Source organism: Diadema setosum, chromosome 16, assembly GCF_964275005.1.
Source record: "Diadema setosum chromosome 16, eeDiaSeto1, whole genome shotgun sequence".
Lineage (NCBI taxonomy): Eukaryota > Metazoa > Echinodermata > Echinoidea > Diadematoida > Diadematidae > Diadema > Diadema setosum.
This window is the reverse complement of record NC_092700.1, coordinates 1280777-1299439: the sequence shown is the minus strand read 5'-3', so window position 1 is coordinate 1299439 and position 18663 is coordinate 1280777. Positions and strand designations below refer to the sequence as shown.

At 39.9% G+C, this 18663-nt stretch overlaps 1 protein-coding gene across 1 annotated transcript in view; it reads left to right on the top strand.

Annotated features, from left to right (window-relative positions):
- The first annotated feature begins 7452 nt into the window (after positions 1 to 7452).
- The window catches only part of LOC140240006 (DNA mismatch repair protein Msh6-like), a 67969-nt gene continuing 56758 nt past the window's right edge, over positions 7453 to 18663 (top strand). Inside the window, exon 1 of the mRNA XM_072319816.1 lies at positions 7453 to 7715. Coding sequence (XP_072175917.1) covers positions 7541 to 7715 — 175 coding nt within the window. The 5' untranslated portion in view covers positions 7453 to 7540. The remainder of the gene's footprint in view (positions 7716 to 18663) is intronic.

Sequence of the window (18663 nt, the reverse complement as noted above, 5' to 3'; positions counted from 1 at the left end):
AGTCAGTGGAAGTGATCTTGGGACTCACTAACTCGTCAAGTCAAAATGTATACACCAAAGATTTTGTTTTCTTCATTAATGTCATGTTACACTCTGAATGTGGTCTTGTTATGGGTGATGATTTTGAATCTCAACTCCCCGCACCGCCAATTCTCCCTATTGCATATAGCTCTCCGAATCTGATTTTTTTTTAACCTTTAATTCTTGGGATATAAACTTCTGGTTATGAACGCCTGATGTGTAAATGTGTTTTTATGGACATTGGACGCCGAAATACTAGTATTCACAGATCATATCAAATTCTGTCTTATAATCTGTCGAATAATAGAGTTATTTTCTAATCTGTAACTTTACGTTAAATGAATGGGATTCTTCTGCGAAGCAGCCCAATGCTGGGCCGATGATGAAAAACAATGAAATTATGGAAAATATCCATAGATGAAGGACTTGACGTGGGTAAACCGCAAAACCAGAAGTGTACGTCCCAAGAACGATCGATCAGATATCGGTATCGCGAGGTGATATCTTTTGATATCGACTATATGTGATAGGGAGAATCAAGGGATCATTGATTTTCATTTCATGTAGAGAAGCAGAGAATACAATGAACTCTGCTTCCAGTGCAGCAATAATGAAATCATCATTGCTGAGAGCAAGACAGGCACTAATACATTTCAAAGTCTTTGGAGTTAATGCCTTCTTAAGTCTCATCGGTCTGTTGTTCAAGTTTTGTATTGAAACATCAGTATACTTTCTATCACTGAATGAATATATGTAGAATGACCTATGTACATTTTATTGTAAAGTTTATCATTTATTATTAAAACAATACAGTAATAGTCAATGGCTGTGTTAGTCCTGTCTCTCTGTGTTTGTGTGAATTTAAAATGCAATGCTAATCTGTATTTGAGTTGCATTGAATCAAAAGACAGTGGTGGAAATTTGATTATAAAAGCGATGTAAAATCACGAGAAAGTTATTTGATTTTGATGTTTCTTATGTTTTCACATAACAGAGATGTTGATCTCAACGTCAAGTGTAGATTAGGTGCAGTTATGATGTTATGGGTTCACCTTTGACCTTTTACTCACTGACCTGCTCACAAATACTAAATTTCCTGTTTTGATTTGAAATGATTAAACACACACACACACACAGACACACACACACACACACACACACACACAGAATATCCTGTATCCTTGTCATCGCTCTAATGACCTAATGTTGATGGCAGGGGTTGAAGTCAGTGAAATATGACACCCAGACATTACTTTTTAAATAACTTATTCTGCAGACTTGTATGGGATTATGACTTGCAGACATCAGTGTGACTGATTCGCTGTTTCATGAAAATATGAGAAACTTGAGATTCCACAACTCTCTTATTTTATGGTTTGTTTTCATGAATGTTCAGCTCAAATGATGAAAAGCCGTCTGAAACTAATGAGCATTATTTCTTCTTGACTGAACAGGAGGTTCACCTCAAAATTATACTGCTCAGGAGTCACTCCCCCATTGTCATCCTGTGAGACAGCATAGCGTGTGAGAGAGAGAGAGAGAGAGAGAGTGGAGTACATTGGATTAAGCAGAGCAGGGAGGTGAGCCTCCCTGGGCACAGTGATAAATGAGTGGAGAATAAGGCAAAGTGGAGATGGAAGTAGAGTAGAGATGGAGGCAGAGTGGAGAGGGAGGCGGAGTGGAGAGGGAGGCGGAGTGGGGAGGGAGGTGAAGTGTGGGGGGAGGCGGAGTGGAGAGGGAGGTGGGGAGGGAGGCGGAGTGGGGAGGGAGGTGGAGTGGAGAGGGAGGCACAGTTGGAGAGAGAGAGGCGGAGTGGAGAGAGAGGCGGAGTGGAGAGGGAGGCTGAGTGGAGAGGATTTGGTAGAGTTGAGAGAGACCAATCATTAAAACTGGGTAACAAAATGTCTCCAAAGTAAAATTTCTCGAAGCATTTTTTTTTTGTTTTTTTTTTTTTTTGCAGAGTACTTGTTGCATTACATCTTAGCGGTAACATATGCGTAGTTATTGTGGTTTGTATAGGGAGAGTGGAAATAATATACGTAAGAAAAAGTGCCGCATACTAGTACTGCAGCTGATAAGCTGCGTGTGATCATGCGATTCCTAATTGCTATCTATACTTCGTTCCTGGTCTAGAGCAATTGTACCCTCTGGACAATTACCCCAGACCCTTCTCCTGACCCTAACCCTAATCCTAATCCTGAACCTAATCCTAACCCTAACCCAAACTCTAACCATGTACCTAACCCTAACCCTAATCCTATAGAAAGGTTTATTCATTGATATCATACCTCGTATACCCTAGGGGCTAAATTGCGTATACATTACAAATACTATAATGTACAGACAAATTTAAACCTTCAGACAGTTACAAAATAAAGCATTTACACGTGTCATAAAAATGAGTTAGAAAATAATATCGTAATTACCCAAATCAATAGGTTGAGCAATATTCGATATATACACAATATAAAGGACGTATTACACACTTTTGAAAACAAACAGAACTGTTAAAAAAAGAGATACTGTGGCGACTGGTTTGCCTCCGCCATATCGAACTATTTCTCCAATAAAACTACAAAACATCTTACATAAGACAACAATTTTACACGACTGATGATAACAAAAAATGCACAACCCCCAAATATATAAACTATTTACATATTTCTTAACCAAATTTCATTCAAATGACCAGATTATCTCATAAAACAAATACTCGGGAACCCAATAGCACTCTCACCCGACCTTTACTCTATAATCACTAACCAGTATTTAGCCGGGGGTAATCATGTTCTCGGGGGATAATTGCCCTGATACGCTTGGTTTGCACGCAAACATGCATTTAAAACTTTTTGTAACATGATAACTCTTTCCACTCTCAACTCATGCGTTTTCACATTCTGGAGAAGGGATACGGAATAAATGAATCTTTTTTTTTTAATCATTTTATAATCATTCTTTAATTCCACGTTATTTATTACTAGATATAGTTTTTTTTAACGAAAGCAATCACATCTCTAAATAGGTCAGTCAAAGACCAACGTGACAACGCCCGACGCTGGGACCGTCCGCTGATTTTTCAATTTTTTGTTCAATTCAATTCAATTCAATTCAATTCAAACTTTATTTCACTTTTGTAACAGAATGCTTAGGCCCTACAAAGAAATATGTGAAATTTGACATGCATCGTTGAAAATATACACAGCCAGCAAGCCAGAAATAACAGCATGTTCATGTCTATACAATCAGCACAAACAAAAAAGAGACATACATACGGTCTGAGAAAAAAATAGAGGTACCCATGCACTCAAAAGATATATGCTTGTGTGATTATAAAGGTGCCTCTGAGGAATAGACGATTTTAGTCTAATGATAACACGTCAATGTTGTGTGAAATAACTTTACAAACAGCATCAATATAAAATTTCCAGGAAAGATTATTATCGACTGTAATTCTGAGAAATTTTGTGTGAAACACTATCTAAGACAGCGCGTCGCCAAAGCAGATATCCGTATTCAAATTATTTTAAAGTGTTACTAAAAAGCATATACAGTGTTTTTAGTTTTCTGGATATTCAGAGACAATGTATTTGCTCGTATCCACTGGCATAATTTTGTAACTCAGAATTAACTGTTTGCACAAGAGTATTTGGGGCTTCATGTGAAAACAAAATATATACATCCAACTGAATCGTCGGCGAAAAATATGAAAGGTAACACGTCACATTGGAGAAAGCACAGAAATCATTAATATAAACTATAAAGAACAGCAGGTCCAATAAACTATCTTGCGACACGTCATAATTCTCTCATATCAGAGTTACGATTGTTTAAAAAAAAACATAATCTTGTTGTTGAACACTTTGTGTGCTGTGAGAGCCAACTGTAAGAAAACCCCCATCACAGTGTATACAGTGCCCAATGCCACTACCACAGAAAGAGTGAAGGGAAATGTAAGATCTATTTTCTTTGATATTTTGATCACTTGATGGTCGTTTGATAATGCTGGTCCTGCTGTCTTAATGAAATTGCGGTGTGCGCAGCGGCAGTTTAAGCTTTCACGGTTTTGCACTCAGCATTTAGGTCCAATTAACATTGCTCCCTCTCTGGCATTTACCATTCTACTTAGCATTCTCATCCTATACTTCTTCCTTTCTTTTCTTTTAATCTGCCTTTATTCTTTCTGCAGAGTTACTACGACTTTCTGCAAAGGTTAGTTTGTGTTTAATAAAAGTTGCATGTGCGTGTTTGTGTTAACAGACCATCTCGCTTTCCGCACTTTCAATAAAAAATATGTCTCTGACTTTCTTGCTATTGTTTATGAATTCACTTTTATTGTTCATGAATATACTGGTTTCGCTCTAGTTAAAGTAAATAAACTTGGAAAGTTGAGAACAAAACAAAATAAAACAAAGAACAACAAAACAAAACACAAATTTGAAACAACAGAAGAGGCTACCAATAACTTGCAGCTACAACAGAAAAACGAAGTTTGTCCAGTGCCGATGCGGCCCTGGATCAGTGCCGTACGTATAGCCTTATTATACGGCACTGCTGCCACATTGTTGAGGGCGCCCGCAGTGTCTGTGCGGCGCAAAACAGCCAAGAAGGTTGAACCGGTTGAACCTTTGTTGTTGTTGTTGTTGTTTTTTAATTTGTTGTTTTTCTTTGTGACTGGACTTGCTGGACTTGCTGTGATTGGACAGACTGATAATCAATTTCTTTCTGGGTTTTTTTCTCCTCCAGACCATGAAGAAGCTTCATTTGGATTGAATCTAGGCCCTACATACTACATAGATTTGACAGTAATCGAGGGCATCTCAGCAGAGTTTAGATCATACATGCAGGAATCGACATTTATCATATCAAGTGGTTTCCACCTCCACTCCCTGGTTTAGATCGTTGATGATGGTCATGGAGATTGCAACTTGCTAACTGCTCCCCCCCCCCCCTTGACTCTCTTTCTGAGTGTCTGTAGAAAAACTACCCTTTCAGGCAAGGGCGCCGGAAGCGGGGGGGGGGGGGGGGGGAGAGCAGCATGCTTGGGCGCGTGCCCCCCCCCCCCGAAAAAAAGTTTTTACCCCCTCGCATGTGCCCCCTGAAAGGTATGAATTGATCAATTTTAAATACCAAAATGAACAATAAAGGTACTTTTCTTTTCTAAAAATCGGTCAATTTCAAAACTGAAAAATGCACTAACGGGGCACTTACTTTACCTTTGGGAGCAGTGATATAAAAATAGTCAAGATATCACTTTTGATACATTAACGTGTAGGTCAGTTGTATCACAAAACATCCTTCCATATAAAATGCTTGCAATAAAGCCTAAAATATAAGGAGATATCACTATTTTTCTCAATAAACCATTACTGTATGACAGTTTAGTCCGGAAACATTTTTTTTTTTAATAACTATTCGCACATTTTGTATTTTTAACAATACTTAACGTCGGTTATACCAGTTCGAATCTATCCCTAACTCACATTTCAGAATTATTTTGAAGCACTAATGTTGGGTTTGTGTTGAATCTGCAAATGGTAAATAATTAGTATGCCTTTAAATTTAGTGTATATAGATGGTAGCCTCGCGTCCTTCAACGAGTGTGCCCCCTGAAACATATCTTTAGTAAACCTTTTCATTTTCCTTTTCTTAAGCTTTCTAGCAATATAAGAATATTTTCATTGCTCGAACAATGCAATCACGTTTAAGCTTTTAATTAATGCATTTCAGACCTAAAACCGAATGGCGAAGTGAAAGTTGGATTTGTATCTCATAGATTATATTTTTTTTTTTGTAAAAGAGAGGAAAGGTATCCACATTTCTGTTTTGTGAACAATTTCAAAGAATTGGAAAGAAAGAATAGATGGATTAGATTTGAGTTAAATAGATATCAGTGACTTGAATTTAATTTTTATGGGGATTCAAGGAAACTCTTATAGGATCAAAATGTGTAATTCCATTATTTTTAGCATAAAATATATCATTTTTTTTCCAGATCAAAAGAAGCGCTTCCTTTCATGAATGAAATTTTATTGATGATTATACAGATTATAAAGATAAGGGAAAGGAATTAGCGACTAAAATTATAAAACAGGGCTACATTTGAAGAGTTTGTTCGCAAAAACCAGTAAGTCCATATTTGCCAAATGGAGATATTTGCGATTAAAGGTCAAGAAAAATAAAGAAAATAATAAGAAAAATTTTGCTTCTTTTGACCATAACTTCAAAAATGTACCCTCATTAGTGACCAATATATCATTTAAAAAGTATTATTTTGTACTTTATGACAGAGACCGTACTTCATAATCTTCAAAAATGGACTTATCGGTTTTTGCGAACAAACTCTTCATTTATTGGAATGGAGAGAGTTAAATATTTAGGGAATGTTTAGTGTAGTATTTGTAATTTCATTGAACTTATTCTGTTCGGCAGTCTGTATAGGATGTAAGTGTTTGGGTTTTTGTTGTTGGTTGTATTTTTTCCCCTACCTTCCTACACACCCTATATCCAATGCTTCCCTGGCAGTACACGTTTACTGTACAACTTGTGATTTAAGTATTTGAGTGAGTGAGAATGTGAGCGGGTTCACCGGACATGGGGTTGGGTGGGGGGGGGGGGGGGGTGCCTTGTTACCTTCTGTTTGATGTGTTTGCCTTTTTCTTCATCCCTTTTTATAGAAAAAATTCTTTCTTTTTCGTAATATTGACAATGTGGAACTTATCTTTTTATAATGAAATTTGTGTTATCTTGCAATTATTTGTCATGAAAAGAAAGACAAATAAAAGATTGACAAAAACAATACTTCTGATGCCACTTCCGGGTTTCATCGTCTAACAAGAAAAAAAAAAAAACAACAACAGCAACGAAAAAGTCTTCAGCTCATCTTTTCTGATTTCATTTCCAGTGCCATGTTGCATAAAACCCTTACCGCTGGACTTACCGCTCCTTTCTAGCGGTAAGTCTTCAAATTAGCGGTAAAGCTTATAATCCTTGATGCTGATTGGCTGTGACGCCTAATTTTGACGGTAGTTACCATTGAAATTCAACGGTAAGTTTTATGCAACGGGCCACAGGTTTCTTCAGCTGACAAGCAAAAATATCAAAAATAGACAAACGTCAATTAACCACATTTTATTTTATTTTTCTCGTGCCACTTCCGGGGTTCCTGTCCCTGTTTTTAAGGCCGTTTATTTTGAACCAACAACAACAACCAAACCCCCTTGCGGTCACTACGCATGCTCTTTTCCCCTCTCCCACTGTTTTGGTCTTTCGCGCGGGAAGACCAGTGTACACATGGTAGCGCCTCGCATATGAACATACGGAAGACTTTCAGCGGGGCCGCCACCCGGCGCGGCGGGCGTCGTGTCATATCCAGGGACCCGTTATTGGAGCTTTACAGTGCTCGTGCCATAGATAACTACTGTACGTGAGTGGTGCAGAGCAGCAGTATACATCGAACGCTGTCACCCGCTTCGTCGTCGAAATTTCTCCTTTTTCTGGTTGTCGACAGAAAAAAAAAAAAATGGCGACGCTTCTTTCTTACTTCACAAAGTTACCATCCACTAAAAACAAAGAGAAGACATCCCCTGTCGCAGGAGATAAAGCTGACTCCAAAAAGTCGGTATCACCGAAGGAAACTGCCAAAGGACACACCAGTGTCACCACCAGTCAAAAACATGGCAAAGTCAAAGAGAAGGGTGAGTGTGTTCAATTTCAGATTGGAAGTGAATGCTCAATGATCATTACTTAAAATTAGGATTTGCCAAGGATTGAAAAAAAATAAACTTATACAAAATATATATAGAGAATTACGACGATATGAGGATAGTCTGAAATAGTGAAAAAAAAAAATACAGGAGGAGGTCAGTCCCACGTGCGAATTTCTGTGTAAGGGAAGATACAAAGTATTGATCAGTGAATTGTAAGTAACCGCACACGCACCAGCGACCCCAACACGTAGTCTTACCCGTAGAGTGTTAAAGGATGGTGAACGAGACATTAAAATCAAGAAAATCATACAAAAGAAGGTGTCAAAGCAGAGGGAAATGTCTGTTAAAACAGATTTTTTATGTGACTTTTTAAAATATATTCGTACCACTGAAAAATCGCGAGTTAAAACTGACTGATTTACTTCACCGATTTTCGCTCCAGAACGGCCGTCTTTTCGGGGCCCTAAATAGCATTCGTCATTCAGCACTAGATGGCGCTGTCGCGCATGTACATCGTTTTCTACACACGCAGTGCTCAACTTCTGAGCCCATTCGCGACGATCGCTAGCTGTAGCAAGTATGACAGGGGTGCATTGATATCATTCTTTTTAGAAGTAATACGGCCGTATGTCAAACAACATGCTCGAATCTCAAACCTGAACTACTTTTGCCTTCCTGTACGTGGGTTTGCGTCTGCTACCTATCGCTAGTAGCCCAAGGAGGATGATATGTTCAGCACGCTAAGTCGAAATTTCGCACTTATTTGCCATGACCTTTGGTGTATTGTGTACTTAATCCACATAGGGCAAAATATGGCAGTATCGAAACTTCACTTTTTTCAAAATTGAAGTGTTTTCTGATTTTTTGAAAGGAAAATTTATCGAGCGCAAGTTAGCGCATATGTGGCAAGAACGGTACACGAAATGGACCTTGCAATGCCTGTTTCAGTGAAATTGGCTGCCCGATCGGAGCCCGGTGGAGAGCTCCCGCGGGTGTCGCAATGGGTGTTGTGTGATTTACGACTACCCGCGGATGCCGCGCAGGCTGCGCGCTGGCTCAGCGCTAGCGAGCTCTTGTGGTTACGATGATGGGTGAATGAAAGCCGCCACTACAATGGGAAAATTGGGTACGCGAAAAGTTAGTAAAATGCGCGATTTTTTCAAGAAAACGAAAAAATAGACTGATTTAAACACTGTTCATGTCTATATCACGTATTAATCTACGGATAATTGATCTCATTTCATGGCTTGATGTACATCTGATTTTCGAGTGGTGGTGGCTACCCTAAAATATGACGTCATGACATGGACGAACGTACCCTTTACGATCGAGTGTGCAGCGCTAGCTAGCTCTACATCGAGTCCTCCATTCATAAAGCACGTAGTTCTTTGTGAGCGGATGCAATACAATACTGTACCTTGCCTGTCTTTAGTCGCATCTGCTTTATCGGCAGAAACAGCAGGGTAAAATGTACCATTATTTAAAAAAAGAAGAAGAGATGAATGAATAAATAAATAAATGAATAAATAAATAAATAATAGCCATAATAATACTAATAATATAGTCTGAAGCAACGTCAGTAGCGAACCGCCGAGTCCCCGCCGGAGAGCTAGTTTGGTGTGTATGGTAGCCCCACTAACGTTACATATCCGACCGCGTATAATTCGCGCACTGAACACTTAGTACGCACTTCGTCTGCGCGCAAAGCACATAAAAATGGATTGGATTTGAATGTAGATGAGGATGGTGTGGGAAAACGCGATGATTCACTGTTCATTGATGGTTTTAATCAAGGACAAGGACAAAATTTCGAATGAATACTTTCACCGAATCGTAATGACAGCACAATGTAATGTCTATGGAAGTTCCTAAAAAGCTTCGTTGACGTTTTCTACAACACGGTGTTCAATACAACTCGGTTTGCTTGCATTGTCAATGCAAAAAACAGCGGTCGATCCTGATAACGCGATTTACCGCGGGGAGCTGAAACGAGGCCACGCTAGTTCGTCGGCGACATTTTTGCACTGAAACTTCGAATCGAAAAGGGAACAACAGCATTTGATAGAGCTGGATTTTCTCAATCACGTAGGTCAAGTTGGAGTTTTTTACGTGAATTTCAGTGTTAGATATTCTTATCAAGCAAATAAACATTAGGCGGTCGATGAGTAGTAGGTCCAACCCTACATAGGCTACTCCACAACGTAGATCCTTACGTTAGCTAGGTCAGAGTTCTTGTTCTACCGTAACGTTAGGCTCTACTAACTGTAGGGTTGGACCTACTACTAATCGACCGCCTAATGTTTATTTGCTTGATAAGAATATTTAACACTGAAATTCACGTAAAAAACTTGACCTACGTGATTGAGAAAATCCAGCTCTATCAAATGTCGTTGTTCCCTTTTCGATTCGAAGTTTCAGTGCAAAAATATCGCCGACGAACTTGCGTGGCCTCGTTTCAGCTCCCCGCGGTAAATCACGTTTTTAGGATCGACCGCTGATTTTGCATTGACAATGCACGTAAACCGAGTTGTATTGAACACCGTGTTGTACGAAGCTTTTTAGAAGCCTTTTAGAAACTTCCATAGACATTACATTGTGCTGTCATTACGATTCGGTCAAAATATTCATTCGAAATTTTGTCCTTGATTAAAACCATTAATGAACAGTGAATTATCGCGTTTTCCCACACCATCCTAATCTACATTCAAAGGCAATCCATTTTTATGTGCCTTGCGCGCAGAGAAGTGCGTACTAAGTGTTCAGTGCGCGAATTATACGCGGTCGGTTTCAATAAGGGTGGTCGATATGTAGTAGGGCTACCATACTAACTAGGCCTATTAAACGGTTACTATAAGCTGTTTAAGAGTAGAGACTGAGGCGCGAAAGCGCAAGTAGAAATTTAAAAAGGTATACTTCGTGGTAATTCGAAGGAAGATGGATTCAATAAGTGAAATTATAACTCACTTTTGCTTGATAGAGTAAACAAGACACGTACAGATAATAATAATAATAATAATAATAATAATAATAATATGAACACTTGTAATGCGCCGGTATCCATCATGAAAAGATGCTCATGGCGCAAGAAAGAGAGGCAGAGAAAAAAAAAAAAAAACAGTGAAAAGGAGGTATGAGAAAAGGAATAAAGGAAATGTTTACAAAAAAGCTTGTCTAAATAACCAAGTTTTAAGTGAGCTCTTAAACTCACTTAGAGAGGACAGATTGCGAATGTTGTGTGGGAGTCTATTCCATAGGAATGGGCCAGCATACAGAAATGATCGATCACCCCAAGAATTGTGAGTTTGTGGTACGGCAAGTAGAGATGAGTTTGAAGACCTAAGGCGCCTAGAAGGATTGTAATGGGTAATCAAACTACAGTTGTAGTGAGGAGCAGTTCCATTTAATGAATGAAAAACAAATAGCAGTAACTTGAACATGATTCGATAATGAATGGGGAGCCAGTGTAGAGAGATAAGTAAGGGCGTTACATGTTTTCTTGTAGGTGACAATGAAACTAAACGGGCAGCATTATTTTGAAGCTTTTGAAGGCGGTCTAGTTGTAATTTTGACGTGTTATACAGTAGAGCATTACAGAAATCCAAACGAGAAGTAATAAGTGCATGCACTATCTTTTCTGTACTAGACTGAGTGAGGTACTTTCTGATAAATCCCAAGTTACGCAATTGGTATCGTACAGACTGACAGATACTAGAGACTTGATATGACATAGACATAGTAGAGTCGAAAGTAACACCAAGATTTCTGCATTTGTTTGACAATTGAATTAATGAGTCCCCTACTTTGACAACACATGCTCCAGACTTTGACAGATGGGCCTTAGAACCAAACAATATAAATTCAGACTTTGCATTATTGACTTTGAGTGAGTGTGAGCGCATCCATGCTATAACATCTTCAATACATTTTTCAAGCTTCTTTATAGCAGATACAGTGTTTTCTTGACCAGGTACGAAAGATGTATCAGGCCTCGAAATAGGATTTTGGAGGGGCAAGGCCATTTAGAAAAGGGCACTTTTTCCAAGAGGCCAGGGCACTTAAGTCAGTCAGAGGGGCACCAAGGCCACATTGAAAGGGCATGTTTGGTGTTTATGAAAAAAGAAAGAAGAAAAACAAAGCGAGCAAAAAAAAACCACACACACACACACAAAGTGCAACACACAACAAAACCTCTTCCCTACAGCTGTAACACATTCCCGATCTCCGCGTTTTTATCAGGTGAAACAACATTTTTTAAAACAGGAATAAAACAACAGTGTAGGTATTGATTGAAACTCGACACCCTTTCAGGCCAGCCAGGCTGCCATGAAACTTCAAAGCACATTCCGACAGCTGGCTGGCAAAACCACAAGGCAAAGGAATTTGCGTGCGCGTGTAGATTGCTATGATTAGTCTGTGACAGACTGTTCATGACCTCCAAGAATGCGCCAGTACGCGCGGTTTCTTCTGTTGATTGGTCTCTCTCTCTCCACCCCTCCCCATTCCCCAGTCTGGCACACCTTGGCATCATGGGATTTTTCTTTTTTCTTGGTGAACTTGGAGTTCACTCTTTACTACTCTATCTGAATATGCGCTGCCTAGCTAGTATACTGAGTACTCGCGGCCGCTGCGCTGCGGAGGCAGTCGGTCGGGACGGTAAAAGCTGGTCGGGCGTACATTACATGTACGTACGTGTACACGTCGTCTCGTATCTTGGAAAGATACTTTGAGTTTGAATCAGATACATCGGGACGTGAGTGAACTGAAGGTATGATATTTGAGATCAGGAAAGTTGTTCAAGCTTATTAAAGAGACTTTGAGAAAGGGCATATCATACGTCATAAATAATAACTTTCATTCTAAAAGGGCACCACGGCCCCAAGAAAAAGGGCACATTTTTTTTTGGCCGTAACTTTGATCAAAAAACAAAAGGCATTGCGGCCAACGAGAGGGGCACCGACGGCCATGGCCGTCGGTGGCCGTCGGTTAATTCGAGGCCTGGTGTATACAACTGCACATCATCAGCATAACAGTGGTACTTAACAGAGTGCTTATGTAACACATGTCTGAGTTGACTGAGGTACACAGAAAAAAGCAGGGGCCCTCCTACAGATCCTTGGGGGACTCCGCTTTTGAGGTGAACTTGAGCAGATTTTGCTTCATTGACACACACCAGTTGGTACCGATCACTTAAATAAGACTCAAACCAGCTTAACCTTTCCTCTTAGACCAAGAGATGACAGTACTTTCAAAAGTATACCATGGTGAAGAGTATCAAATGCAGAAGACAAGTCTAAACAAACAACAGCTGTTACCCGCCCAACATCCATCCCTAACAATATGTCGTTCGATAAGTTCACCAGGAGTGTCTCGACACTGTGACTCGGGCGATATGCAGACTGTCTTCTGTCAATCAGATCATTGGTAAGTAGATAGCCTGACAGCCTTGAGAAAACAACACGCTCCAGTACTTTAGATAGATACGGGAGGTTAGAGATAGGCCTGTAACTAGAGAGCGACTCGGGATCCAGAGAGGGTTTCTTGAGTGTCGGATGGATGTAGGCCAACTTCAGTGCTTTGGGAACCTCTCCGCTAGTTAGACTCATGTTAACGATCCTGGCAATCGCAGGTGCAACTACACAAGCACATTCCTTTAGCAGCTTAGATGGCACGGGGTCCAGTTCACATGACTTTGCTGGAGTATCACAGATGAGTGTCTTAATTTCGTCTCCCGTGGTTGGTTCGAAGACTTCAAAAACTTGATCCGTCAGCAGTGGTCGATCACAGATATCTGGAGATAGGCTATGCTGGATTGACTCAACCTTGTCAACAAAAACTTTGTTGAATGTATCTGCAAGGGATTTGCTACATGTGACAGATGGAAGTGGAGATGATTGCTTCCGATAGAGAAGCTGATTAGCCACCTGGAAAAGCTGTCTAGAGTCGTTGCCACAATCATCGATGAGTTTTCTGTAGTAAGATTGTTTACGTTGGCGAATAAGGTAGTTAACATGCTTCTTCTGCTTTTGGTACAACTGACGATCAATTTCTAATCGCGAAGAGCGCCACTTCTTTTCAAGGAGCCTCCGTTTTTGCTTCTCAGTTGTACAATCTTGAGAGTGCCAAGGAGCCTGTGGGCGAAGCTTAGCTTTACAAAACTTTGCCGGTGCATGCTTGTCCAGGAGAGCATTAAGGCATGCATTGTAATGGTCAACTGCAGCATGAACACCCTCCGACCGGTCATTAGCGATGTCGCTCTGCTTTACATCCGTCGCAAAAGATACTCGATCAATTGCCTTGATGTTACGCACAGCACACATTCTTTCTATCAGGCGAGGTTTGCACAAGTTAAGAGCACACTTTATGGTAGAGTGGTCGGAAATGCCAGGAATTACTTGGAGGTCTGAGAATATACGACTATCAGTTGATCGTGTGATGTAAACATCGATAATATGGCCACGCTCATGAGTAGGTGCACTCAGGCCATCGCCCGCGGCGGCGTGATACAGAGCGTAGCTTAGGTGCAAAGTTAGCTAGCGGTAGCGTATCACATCAGCGAGCGCAGGGCTGATTCGTCCATGTCATGACGTCATAATTTTGGTCACCAAAATTTCGCCATCAGATCGGGTTCAGGTGGTCTAAAAAGGGCCTCAAAACACCATCTCTCAATCGTTCTAAAGACATTTTCACCTTCTGAAAGTTAACTATTCATATTCCTAGAGACTTAAGCTTTGCAGAAATATATAAATCACTTTGTTTATGAATACCGACATTTTTTTCTTGTTCACAATACTTTAATAGTTACAGCGCCCCGCGCCAGGGCCGCGGGGTTAGATTGTAAGTAGATTGTAACTTTAGACCAGTTTGGAAAATGACACAGGCTGGAACTCCCAGTCGTTAACGGCTAGAATCATAAACCCCATCTTGAAATGTAAATTTACTTGTTGATATAGGCCTAGTTAGAACTCTATCCATGTTCCATTTCAGGTAGGGTAACATCCCCAGTATTCGGTCACTTAAGCTTTTTTGCAATATTTTTCAAACTGAAATACATACATCATATCTACAGCAATGTATGTGAAATATATCAAATTTCTTTAATCTCAACTTTCATTTTGTTAAATATCTCACAGAATTGCACAAAATCTCGAAATATTTCACCTTGAAAATTCCCCAGTTAGCCGCTCTCATAGTCACTAGATGGCGCTGTCGCGGATGTGTCACAAAAGTCAATGCCGTAAATCGTCCCCGATTCTGTGCGATCGTTTTGCTATCGGCGTGTTGCTCTATGAAGGTTGGGCGTATGAATATTCTTTTTACTTTGTGTGAATCGGTTTTCACACTCATGTACGGTGATCTGCTACTGTACGAGTATTGCTGCTTTCTAAAGACAGCAATCTTGTGAGGGTATGCGACCGATATGTCATAGAATGAACAGTGAAATCTGAGGCTAGTTTTTACATTTGAATCGATCACATGCGAGTTTTCCGTGAAAAAATGCATTTAAGCAATGTGTTGGTCCAAATTATTGAAGTTTTAGAGTTTTTCAACAATCTTGAATGCTTGTACGATTTTTCTTTTACCACGGCATGGTAGCTCAGAGTAGCTCATAGATGCAATGAGTACACAAAGTAGGGCTTGCAGGAACGATTTTCACACGATATCGGGCAGTGAGCAGTCTTCGTTCGCGCTCGCGGGAAGGAACCGAGCGCGCGTCTATGCATTTATACTGTATAGTACGATAACGTGTTGCGTGAATGGAGGTACAGTATGAATATGATGCGATGATGGCAAGAGTACTGTGGCGAATGTGGCTCTTAACTTTTTTTTTTGTGTGTGTGTAGATTACTTCTATTTCTCCACTCCGTTCGTGTAGTACGGTGTATGCACTTTTCTTTCACGGTAGACTTTAACAAATTTCACATACACTATTTTGTATATGTGGGACTATAGTAATGACGAATGTTCAGAATGATGGCAAGATTGTACTTACTTTGACGTTTAGAATCCTGTTATGGCTTGAGCTGACATGAAGATCGTTTTGGAAAGACGATAAATTCCGGATATTCCGAGTATTTCGATAAGAAATTGCTATGGTTTTAGCGATTTTACTGTGTTTAGACACTGCACGAGTGATCGTGGCAGCTTAGTTCAAAATCACGCTCTTTCCCGCCGCGTATGCGTGATCATACTTTTAGCCAATGAACGCTGCGTATTATCATAGTTGTCAAGAGAGGGCGTGGCTTAGGTTCCTTTTATCACTGGAGGACAGGGTTGGCCCCTGGATAAACCCTGGATAGCCCCAATAATAAACTGTGAAACCCGTCACGTAATTATGGTATAAATAGGAGGAGCAGAAGATGAGATTTTGCAATTTTCATCAGCTGATTTCCAGTTCATCTCAGAAGATTGTTTCCCCCCCCCTTTTTTTGCTGAGTTATCCGTACAAGAGCCAAAGTAAGTATAAGTTGTCATCAAACATTATTATAACAGAATATTTGCAAGTATGTTTAGGTTAGTTGATAGAGGTCTTGATGACCTAATAAATGAGATGAAGATATTTATATTTGGTCTTGATGACCTTGGAAAGGAGTTCATGGATGTTGATGGTAGCGGTCTTGATGACCATTGACCTTGAACTGGTGATGATGTAATAGATTCTGTGAATGTTTCAAGTCTACTTGATTCAATATGATACAATGTTTTTTAGTATTAGAAGATAGGAAGATATATAGATATGACAAGTCAATACTGCATTTTAAAATGATGCCATGAAAGTTATATTTTTCTTTCATGTCCCACGTAATGTGATTTCCAAGGCGAGAGTCAGTTTCGATACATGCGCTTTTATACTGGCTATATAATTCCAAATCTTATGCGCGGCTGTAAATTAAACATGGCTCAGGTCAAACTGACAGGTAGGCCAACTGTTAGTGGCGGCCGTGTTTCTTGGTCCATATTCGAGTCAAGGAGATCACAGTACGAGATTTATGTCTAGAATGTTTAACAAACAAATTAGCAGAAAGAGCAGAACAAGCAAAATGGTTCATCAGACTTTATGTTTTCTTCACGTTTTATTGACAACAAACAGCACAGTAACCATGTGGACAGTAACCATGTGGAGGCATAGACGATGGAGGGTTAGGGGTGTTACGTAAATATTTGAATCTTTTGGCAATGTACCATAAAATACAAAAATGAATTCTCAATAACATCATGGTACATTTTCTGACGTTACTACGTCAAGCAATCACATGCCAGAGTGTCTCATTAGTAGGACATGTATAGACAAGAATGTAATTTGAAATTGTATATTGCATAGACGATATAGATTAGTTTTACTAAAAGCAAATTTTCTGTGTATTGAGAGTACATAGTACTCGGTACTTGTCATTGGAAGATGACAGTGATAGGATGTCAATGATGAGGCAGTGATATATTCAGTTACCCCCCCCCCCCCCCCGACCTTTACCAATACCCCGACTTATTACGTTGTACGTGGACAACTGTTCATCGTGAAGTAACAATCCTGAACAAGGAACGTTACTCGTGTCAATGGTGGAGCTACCATGTGTCTCATCTACCTGGCTTTAGCACGTCTGATTTAGTACTTGTCATATGATAACAATCCTGAACAAGGAACGTTATTCGTACCGGTGCAGAGTTTCTATCCCGCGTACACAAGCATCCATCGAATAGTCCTCATGTTTATGCATAACAATCCTGAATAAGGAACGTTATTTGTACCTGGCGTCAGAGTTACGGTATCTCATCTAGTAAGCAGTGTTCATCATTCTTACATAACAATCCTGAACAAGGAACGTTATCTGTACCGGTGTGGAGTTCTCTCATCTGACAAAGCCGCTGGTCAACATGCATCGTACGGTGACAATCTTGTGTAAAGAACGTCACGTGCACCAACGCAGAGCTGTACCTGACTTGTGCATTTTATTGAAATCCCTTTTATTAGGTACCACTGTCTTCGTTAAGAAACCTTTTGACCTTTACCTATGACTGAATTGACTTTCTCAGGTTAAGATGAGAAATTGATGACAGATGATGTAGTCATCCAAGTATTCCCCCCCCCCTTATACATTTCGAGAGCATTGACTCTAGTCGTATTTGTAGTATTGTTAGGGATCTATTCATTGAATAGTGCGGAATTGAAATGTGACTCATAATAAAACTATAGTGTGAAGATTATTATAATGACTTCTGTTCCTGACATACAAGGTTTTACGTGTATCACCAAAGGTGAAGAATATTTTGAATTGTCATGGACCAGGTTGAACACAGAACGTTGTGCTAGGAATAAGCCCCTATAAGTGAGCAACATAGGAGGTAAAATCTCGAGGCTGTGTTTGCTTAGGAGAATGTATAAAATACTGGTAGTTGTATCAGATCAAAGGAACGACTGATAAACTCATAATAGTATTGGGCAGGAAGAGTGCCAGTTCGAATCCCAGTAGAGACGGTGGAGTGGTCGGGTACGAGTGGAGGAACGTAATATTATTTTCGGAGAACCGGTTAACTAGGCGCAGGCGTTTAAGTTGGAGAGAGAAGGTTTTGAAGAGTTATAGAGAAACTACCCTAGTCACTATGACAGAATTGTTCGGAAGACCGACGAGTATATGTAATAGGCCCCTCGGAGCACGGCAATGGTTATGAAGGATAGATACGATTCAGGTGAAAGTCACAAGCCCAAACGTTGAATGTGTCATTATTTACATGTAAGTACAAGTATATGATTTTGATATCATTTCTCTAAGTTTCATAGAGCCGAGTCACAACCGCACATAGGATAAAATAAAGTAGGTATTAAGTAAGTAAGTAAGACAGACTATGATATTGTACATACGATTGTAAATACGTTAATAAAGCACACTTGCATTGGATTGAGATTAACTCAAATTTTCCAGTTTCCAAAACAGACAATTTT